Source organism: Aristolochia californica, unplaced genomic scaffold (assembly GCF_029961685.1).
Source record: "Aristolochia californica isolate CCGP_79_NKW_82.1479 unplaced genomic scaffold, dmAriCali1.0.hap1 SCAF_1, whole genome shotgun sequence".
NCBI lineage: Eukaryota > Viridiplantae > Streptophyta > Magnoliopsida > Piperales > Aristolochiaceae > Aristolochia > Aristolochia californica.
In genome coordinates, this window is record NW_027181770.1 from 49,739,154 (window position 1) to 49,748,991 (window position 9,838).

Consider the following 9,838-nt stretch of genomic DNA (forward strand, 5'->3'; position numbering starts at 1 on the left):
GGGTTAGAATGATTCTACAACCCTAATTCTCCAGCCTCTTTTTCCTTCTCAAAATTTGTCACTCTTCCACATCTCACCCCTTAATCCTCTTCTACTTTGATTATACATCATGGATTCTTAAGTTTTTATAAATGTGATGATATAGGTTGTGTTTTTTTTGTTGATACAAATTGTGTTTTTGTTGTTCAAACATTAATGGTTAAAATAGTTATTTATTTTTGTCTTTCTTTCCATTATTAAATGTGTACCTTTGCAAGTATTTATGAATAATTTGCCAGACAAAGAAAAGGTTGGCATTGTGTTTGCCTTCACCACAATTGTGTTCTCTGTGGCAAGATATTATTTATTTCATTGTAATAAGCATATACAACATCCTTATAGGATTGGTGGTCCACTGTATTTGAAAAAGGCATTAAAAAAATCACCTATTAAATTTCAAAAAAGTTTATAGGATGAATCATAAAGTCTTTCTCAAATTGGTTAAGATATTAAAGAGTAGAGGATTCTTATCAGATACATAGACCATCTCAGTGGAAGAACAACTTGTTTATATTCTCCTCATTGTTGATCAACAACAGTCGTATAGTGTCACATCAGAGATGTTTGATAAATCGAATTGGATCATAAGCAAATATTTCAAAAAGGTATTAGATGCAATTCACTTATGTAATTCACTTATGTACTTACTGGATGAGAGTGATCAACAACTAATTGAAGTGTACTAAAGTCAGCATTGACAAGACAACATAAACTCTGGGTACCTGAAGGTAAATAACATTTCTTTACTTAGTATTTTTTATCTATTATTACTTTCAATTCATTCATGTGAAATATATCTTCTATTGTAGGTAAATATTATTTAGTGGATGTTGGTTAGCAAATCTTCCAAGATTCTTGGTTCCCTATCGAAACACTCGTTATTATTTGTAAGAATTTGGAGATAATCCTCCTAAAAATTAGAGAGAATTGTTCAACAGAAGGCACTCATCCTTGAGGACTACTATTGAGCATACTTTTGGGGCTTTAAAAGCTCAATTTCAAATATTGAAAGATGCTCCTCTATTTACTTTTATTATCCAAGTAAAAAATGTAATTGTTTGTTGTATATTACATAATTATATATGCACGGAGGATTACATAGATATCTTTGAAAATGAAGAGGATGATTTAAGTGTGAGTCTGGTGGAGAAGATGATGAGAGTAGTGGTGTAGATGATGATGAAGATAGCGATGATAGTGATGATTTTGTAGATGACGACAACTAGCAAATAAATATTCAAATGGAGTGTGCAGTACTTCCAAGATGTGTTAGCAACTCAGATGTGGCATATTTATTGATTATTGTAATTTAATGAATATGAATATTTAGGTCGTATTTCATAGGTACTAACTTGATTTTTTATAATAAATATTTAAACATGTTGTTATTTAAACGGTTATTTTTATACTGTGAATAATGCACTTTTACAAATCTATCAACTCATGATTAAGTATTTTTATAAAGAAAATTTTTTATCATGGCTTTAAAAATATTAACCTAAATTACTCTCTATCAAAATGTTTTTTGTAATAAAGTATCCTATTTATTTTTATCATGGCTTTAAAAGTATTAACCTAAATTACTCTCTATCAAAGTGTTTTTGTAATAAAGTATCCTATTTATTTATTTATACAAATTCATGACTTTTAATAATATATTTAATGACTAATTTAAGAGTGATAATGTAGCTATTATAAAGGTAAGGATTTGATCAAACTTCTAGAAATTATAAAATAAACAACTTTGTTTAGGTTTTTTTTATTTTTTTATAATTAATTATATTAATAATTTATTTTACTTTGTAACTATTTTATTAATTTATACTACACTAAAATCTATCTTATTTTATCAATAAAATACCCTATTTATTTATTTATTATATTCATGATTTTTAATAGTATATTAAATTAAAAATTTAATAGTGATAAATTACTATTTAAGAGTAATAAATTAAGATATTTTAAAATTAAGAATTTGATCAAGTATCTAGACATTATAAAAGTAAATATTTTTGTTTAAGTATTTTTTATAATTAATTAAAATAATAAGGTTATTTTAATTTGTAAATATTGTATTAATTTAGATTAAACTAAAATCTATCTTATTTTACTAATGAAATACCATATTTAATTATTTATTATATTAATGACTTTAATATTATATTAAATTACTAATTTAAGAGTGATAATTAAGATATTATAAAAGTCAGAATTTGATTAAGTATCTAAACATTATAAAAATAGCCATGTTTGTTTAGGTATATTATTTTTATATTTAATTAAATTAACATTTATTTTAAAACTTGAAATTATTTAGTTTGTTTTGTTAATTAAAAATTTAAATACTACTATCTTAATAAAATTAAATCTATCATAGTATTTTATGAAAAAATTCATTCTCCACTTTTCACTATATTTTTTTATTGTACACACTAACACAAGAAAATATTTTACACTGCATTATCCATTGAGCATACTTTCATTTTAAAAGTGCCCTTATATGTGAAATGAAATGCTCAGAATCTCTTCAAGAAGCCTCTCCTTGAATTCCATAACAAGCTTTGATCTTGTTTACAAGATAATTTGGGAAAAAGTGATGGGGTATATTTTATTTTTTTGGCATAATATAGTGTTAGGTATCAAAGAGAAAGGTTATGGAGTTTCCCTGATTCAGGGTTGTAACTTATGACGTTGAGTCCAGCCGAGCTTTGGAAGCCAATTCTCCGGGGACAATTGCGCCACCTTCTTGGGTTCCCACCCTCCCCTTGCTCGTTAGTACACACGCTCACACCAACTCTTCATAAATTTGGTACAGATTGGAGGAGATAAATGCCCTCTAAGGTTCATTTTTGACTTATAACCCAGCTCCTAATTAAAGGTTTTCACATGTCATGCAAATTGGTGGATACACGAAAATAGAATAATTGTTTAATTCACTATGAAACCATTAGTTAGTGTGTCACATAAAAAAAAATGAGACATCGGGTGTCACGTGAAGAGAAAGGAGACTCGGTGTTAAAAATTTTGGCGACCGTGATGAGAGAGGGAGGAAAATCTAGCAAAAAAAGGTGTTACGCTCAATAATTGACAAACTATATAACGCATAATTAAATCATTACTTTTTTCATAAAACAAACAATTAAGCCTCATCCAAATTTGGATTAAAAAAAATATAACAAACTAAAACTATCAGTATCACAAGCAACACATCTTATTGTCATATAAAGATCATTCGCCCCAACGAATCAAATTCCTCCACCCTCTCATTCTAAACTCACTTGGCAGTGGCCAGCTCGGTCCGCAGCAGTTTGGCAGCAGCCACCATGTTAGTCAGGGCAGCGTTGACCTCAGCATATTTGCGGGTCTTGAGACCACAATCTGGGTTGACCCACAGAATATTGGTCTCGAGCACGGCAAGCATTTTGTTGATGCGGTCTGCGATTTCATCTGTGGAAGGGATACGTGGTGAATGGATGTCATACACACCAGGGCCAATTCCAGCTCCATATTTCACACCTTCGCGGAATACTGAGAGGAGCTTCTCATCAGAGCGAGAGTTCTCGATCGTGATCACATCAGCGTCCATGTCGATTATTGAATGAATGATGTCATTGAAGTTAGAGTAACACATGTGCGTGTGAATCTGCATATATTATGATATTACCATTTCTCTGCATCAGTTACCCAAAAATAAGGAGGATCAACTGCAAGTAGGTCGAAGGATGGAAAACTATTTGAAGTACCTGGGTAGTGTCACTGACACCGCAGTTAGTAATCCGGAAAGAGTGGACAGCCCATTCCAAGTAGAATGTCTGCTCAGATTTCCTTAGAGGAAGACCTTCTCTCAAAGCAGCCTCATCGATTTGAATGACCTGCAGTGGTTGCAAACAACTGAGTGAACCAGAGAGAGGGAGAGAGACAAAGACCCTAGTTCCTATTAATTAAACCTCAGACACCAACCTGAATACCGGCCTTTTCAAGATCCTCCACTTCATCCTTGATAGCCAATGCAATCTGATAGCAAGTCTCAAACCTGATGCAGGTACGGGTTAGGTGCTTTTTTCGCTACAACGCGACTATTGTAAACCTTGGCAAATATAATTGTTGACTCACCTAGGTTGGTCATTTCTGACAAAGGACCAGTTGAGGATGGTCACGGGACCTGTCAACATGCCCTTCATGGGGCGAGAGGTCATGCTCTGAGCCATGGATGACCAAAACACAGTCATGGCCTTGGGGCGGCTCACATCACCATAGATGATAGGTGGCTTCACACAGCGCGACCCATAAGACTGCACCCACCCGTTGACAGTAAATGCAAAGCCTTGCAGTTGCTCCCCAAAGTACTCTACCATATCATTTCTCTGCAGGAAAGGATTTTATGATCAAAACATTTATCTTAGAGAGTACGACAAAAAAATATACCCTAGACCAGCAGTAAACCTCACCTCTGGCTCTCCATGGACAAGAACATCAATATCAAGCTCTTCCTGGAGCTTGACAACCTTGCTGATTTCCTCCTTGATGGCATTCACGTATTCTTCTTCAGTGATCCTGAAAGACATTCACAAGTTAGAAGATTCCACAAATTTAACAAAGTCGAAGGATTAAAGCAGAATATACAAAGCGACCACCTACTTCTTGGCCTTGTACTCACGACGAACCCTCCTGAGATCCATAGTCTGAGGGAATGATCCAATGGTAGTTGTAGGGAGGATAGGGAGGTTGAGCTTTTTCTGCTGAGCATCCAGCCTAGCACTAACATTAGTTGCTCTGCGATGATCGGAGTCTTTCAAAGCAGCAGCCTGCATAGTGACATTGCAGTAAAAAGAATGACTAACTCAAACGCAGTATAGCATCTACAAAGTAAAAACCCATTTTCAATCCACTCACAGCTTTTTGGACAGCCTCATTGGTCACTCGAGGAGAAGATTTTCTAGAAGCCTGAGCAGCCGCATTGACTGAGAAGAATTCCTGAGAAAAATGAAAAAGATTAAGAAATTAAATAAATAACTCATCTAGTTCAGATTGATATCAAGCGACAAGTGCAGCATCCAAATTGAAACACATCAAAACATCCAACTAATGTTCCAAACTCTTTGAACAGAACAGGAAGAGAGCTGGCTAAATTAATACCACCACTTTTCATGACAATACACAGATTTTGGCCGCAGAAAATAGAGGTTCCCCTCAGTAACAAAAACTATCCAGCAATAGAAATTTAAAAAAGATGGTATAGCTCACAGACAGGGGAAAAATACCCGCATTTGAGGTAGCAAGAAATAATGGGCAAGGCACTACCTCGTCCTTTTGACCAGCCAATGCCTTGGCCAGAGCATCAACTTCAACAACCTTCTGAGCAGCAAAAGCTAGCCATGATTTGATTTCATCATCGAGCTTGGTCTCATTCACCAAATCGACAGCAGTGTGAAGGAGTGAACAGGAGGTGGAGACCACAAGCTTATCTATTGAACAGATAACACACTTTTAGCTACTTTCTTAAAGGCATTAAATCATAAATCATTCCTTGTTTTTCCTCCTACTGTTTTAAATAGCTTATCTGCAAGTAAAAAGTCACGTTTTGACAATACCTTTACCCACAATTCCCTCAAGAGCCTCAAGAGTGCTGAGAGAAGTAGCCAAATCATTAGCCCAAATGTTTCTTCCATCAACAATTCCAGCAAAGAGATATTTGTCAGATGGGAAATCAACACCCTTAATCAGGTCAAGCGTTTTGGTGCCACGGACAAGATCAAGACCAAAAGCAGTAACACCCTTCAAACCAGTTAGGGTCCTGAAATATGTAAGAGAAACAGGTTAATTTTGAATCAATAAGCAGATAGCAAGTCCATAAGCAAAAAACATGTAATTATAGTCTCAACTTACTTGTAAGCTTCTTCAGGAAGATCAGCAAAGTAAGTCTCGACGAGCACATTCAGACCAGTTAGGGTTGAATCTAGTTCAGAGTAAGCACCACTAAATGCCTGTAACTTCTCAGCCTCAAGATCCATCACCAGGGTGGGTTCATCAAACTGAATCCATGATGCCCCAGCTGCCTTCAATTCACTCACAACTTCCCTGCAAAAGGAATGCTTATTAGATACTCATTGGAGAGAACACAACAGGTCAACCAGATTACAATAGTAATGTTTTTGGGCATACTTGTAGACTGGGAGAATCTTATCCAAAAGTGAGAGAAGAGGGAAGGATTTGTCCACACCCTTGGCAGGTTTAGAGAGCAACAAGTAGGAGACAGGGCCAACGATAACAGGAACAGTTTCAATTCCAAGCTGCATGAAAAAAAGTAGTCAGGATCTAGATGTTCGTAAGAAAGTCTTTAATGTACAAATAGTGCATAAACTGCTAAAAGGGAATACACAGATCTTTAACGTACCGCCTTTGCCTCCTTGTACTCATCCACTGCCTTGTGAGAAGCATAAGAAAATTCCACGTCTGGGCCCAGTTCAGGTACAATAAAATGGCTGAATAACAAAATAAGAGAAACAAATTCCACATACACAGGTCAGACGCATATAGAACCTTGTACAAAGCATTGACTGATGCGATGTCAGGGTACTTACTAGTTAGTGTCAAACCATTTAGTCATTTCCATGGCTGGGAGAGAGGCATTGCCCCTAGCCATTGAAAAGTAGGTGTCAAACCCAATCTCTCCACCTGACCACCCGTATCTTGGAGGAACAGCCCCAAGCATGGCTGTGGTGTCAAGCACCTGATCATAGTACGAGAAGGTGTTGCTGGGGATGTATTTAATGCCGGCGCCAGCCATCTGTTTCCAGATGGAAGATCTGAGATCGGCTGCAACCTTCTTCAAGTCTTCCGCACTGCTTTTTCCATCCCAAAAAGATTCCAATGCGAACTTCAGCTCTCTCTTAGGGCCCATACGAGGATAACCAACGATATGCGATGCCATTGTGCTGGTTTGAGAAACAAAGAATAATGATAAGCGATTGTCTCTTCACAAAATCAACAAAAACTGAAAGCACGTGAGCATTCCAGTATCGACTGAAACAATCAAGAAGTGCCTTGCCAGAAGAAAAAAAATGTTCCGGAATAAACTTGGACAACACGAAATAGGAAAACAAAGAATAAAAAGATAAACAGATATCATCGGAGATTCATCGGAAACAGCACGCTGGAAACTTGGATCTGAAAAAGAAAACGAAAAAAAGGCGAATCGATCTCGTAAAGAGACACGGCAATTAAAGTAGTAACGAAAGAACAATATACGAACTGCAGTTCAATCCGGATCTAGTAAGAAATGAGATAAAACATAGCACTGGGTGGCAGCAGGGGACCCAATCAGCAACAACATCCACCAGCTTCTTCATTGCTCTTCCAGCCCACTCTCCGATAGATTTTTCATTGGTGTCATTTTCTCTAGAGCACCGAAGAAGCAGATCAATGGTGTTGCTGATCAGTTCACCCAAATCAGAGGGCAGATCCCTCTTTCACTAGCATAAAAGTGAACATACAATTCGTAATTCATACATAAAACGCCCGAACTTACACGAAAACGGAAGTATAACTGGATCAAATACTATGAAGCAGATACAAACCAGATCCGCTCAACTTCGCAGATCCTCAAACAGATATATAAACTGAGTCGCACTAATCAGATATTGCCATGCATACGAAAATCTACGCAAAGCATGCAGACCAAGGGATTCCGAAACGGAAGGAAGAATAAAACCAAAAGCAGAAAGACGTTCGTACCTTCTCGGATGAAGAACCGGAGAGCTTTCAGGTAGTGGCAGAGAATGGTATGAAGGGAGGGGAGTGAAAGGCGCGAGTGAGAGGGCGCTCCGGATCTTGCATTTAAAAAGGGACACGCGATTACGTCATATAAACTGGATCTGACCATTTGAGCGAACAGAGCTCATGACCCAAAGAGTCGGTGGACGCTGGGCGGGGTTGGTGGGGTGGACCATTAAGGGGGGGTTAGTGCCCCAAACTGGATTCTTGAAGATCAAGTCATGTCCAACATGAAGATCATGTCATGTCATGTACATGAAGATCAGGTAAGAATTTGTGTTAGTGTTGACGCCTCATGTACAGGAAAACAGTTTCCAGTGAATAGTGCCCAATTAGAAAAACATAAAAAATAAGAGAATCCCTAACCCTGTACAGTACACTTATAATTACAACATAATCCTTGAACCCTAAATTGGGTAAAACCATCATTATTACTACACGAGTAACTTATTTAATGTATAATTAAAATATATTAATATATTTATTAATTGAATTAGATATGTTATTGTGCATTAATACAGTAATTATGTGAAGCAATGAAATACGTACATGATTAATTATAATATAGTCTAAAAATAAATGTTTTAAGAGGAAAAATTGATTTAATCATAATTTTAATAAACTATATATTTGTACGTAATATTACCACTATTAAATCACTAATATAATACAATAAATAAAAAATAAATATAATGAGTAAATAAAGAATTATTATATTAAAAACGAAATATGCATAGTATTAATTGATAATATATTTCCAAAAAATTAAAATTAATCAATTGATCAAATACATATTGTAATTATATTTTATTTATCAGGCTTAAATATCTAGTTTAATATAGTAATAAAATTTAATAAATATAATATATAAATAAATATACAACTTTATTACTAAGCAGTTCGTGATTAGCATTAAAATCATCAAATTACAAGTTTAGTACATAAGAACAACACATGTTCAAATACAATAAAAGATACACTCATCAGTTATCATTCCACATGCAAGTCGCTATGTCATCTCGAAATTGTGCGGCTCTTGTGGATTCTAATGCACGCTGCCTCCGAAAGCTTGTTACTTGGGTATCCTCTTCCACAAGACCATCGCTATCATCGCTGTCTGTATCGTCCGTTGCACGTAATTGAACCCCATCACCTCCTCCACCAAACTCATCATCCGAATCATCATCTTCCAAATTAAATATATCATTGTAATCCTCTGTACGTATATAATTGTGCAATATGCAACAAGCAACGACAATTTTTGTCTGCACCTTAAAAGAAAATGGAGGAGCACCTTTCAATATTTGAAATCGAGCTTTTAAAGCACCAAAAGTTCTCTCAATAGTATTCCGCAAAGACGAGTGTCTTCGATTGAATAATTCTTTTTCATTCTTAGGAATATTATCTCCAAATTCTTGCAAATGATATCGAGTTCCTCGATATGGAGCCAAAAATCCTCGTACATTTGCATAACCAGCATCGACTAGATAATATTTACCTACAATACCAAATATTTTCTACATTAAATGATTAAAGATAAAATAGATAAAATATTACTGCACAAAATATATTATTTACCTTCAGGTACAAATAGTCTATTTCGGCGAGTCAATGCGTCCTTCAGTACACGAGAATCAGCTGCTGATCCCTCCCATCCAGCTCAATAATCATATTCACATCAATACTCATCCACCATATTATCCACATAATATATTAAGACAACAAACATATAAAATAGAAACTTTAACCGTACTGATAAGTCTAACAACGTTATAATTCAAACATCGTCTTTAATACATAACAATCTTCTCAAAAAAGATATTGTACTTAAAACGCATTACAATTACTTGTTTGCACAATAATTAAGCCACCTAACCCGCTCCGCCACTGTCATTTTTAAAAACAGGGTCCTCTTACCTGGCGTATTTATCCATTCAGGAGCGCCATACTTCAGTGCCTCTGACAGGTCCGGAATTTCCATGAGGGCATTGACCCAAGGTTCTTCGACATCGCGTTCCTTATACTC

General features: G+C 35.6%; 1 protein-coding gene across 1 annotated transcript; it reads right to left on the minus strand.

Moving 5' to 3' along the window:
- Positions 1 to 3,136: 3,136 nt before the first annotated feature.
- LOC137950024 (5-methyltetrahydropteroyltriglutamate--homocysteine methyltransferase) lies at positions 3,137 to 7,863 on the minus strand. The gene is made up of 14 exons (XM_068796367.1): positions 7,774 to 7,863; positions 6,621 to 6,974; positions 6,434 to 6,521; positions 6,202 to 6,329; positions 5,926 to 6,117; positions 5,631 to 5,833; positions 5,341 to 5,504; positions 4,933 to 5,013; positions 4,678 to 4,844; positions 4,488 to 4,593; positions 4,153 to 4,403; positions 4,000 to 4,072; positions 3,783 to 3,911; positions 3,137 to 3,682 (listed from the first exon to the last, which is right to left on the minus strand). The coding sequence occupies exons 2-14, from the start codon at positions 6,968 to 6,970 to the stop codon at positions 3,314 to 3,316; spliced, it is 2,301 nt and encodes a 766-aa protein (XP_068652468.1). The 5' UTR covers positions 6,971 to 6,974; positions 7,774 to 7,863; the 3' UTR covers positions 3,137 to 3,313.
- Positions 7,864 to 9,838: the final 1,975 nt, after the last annotated feature.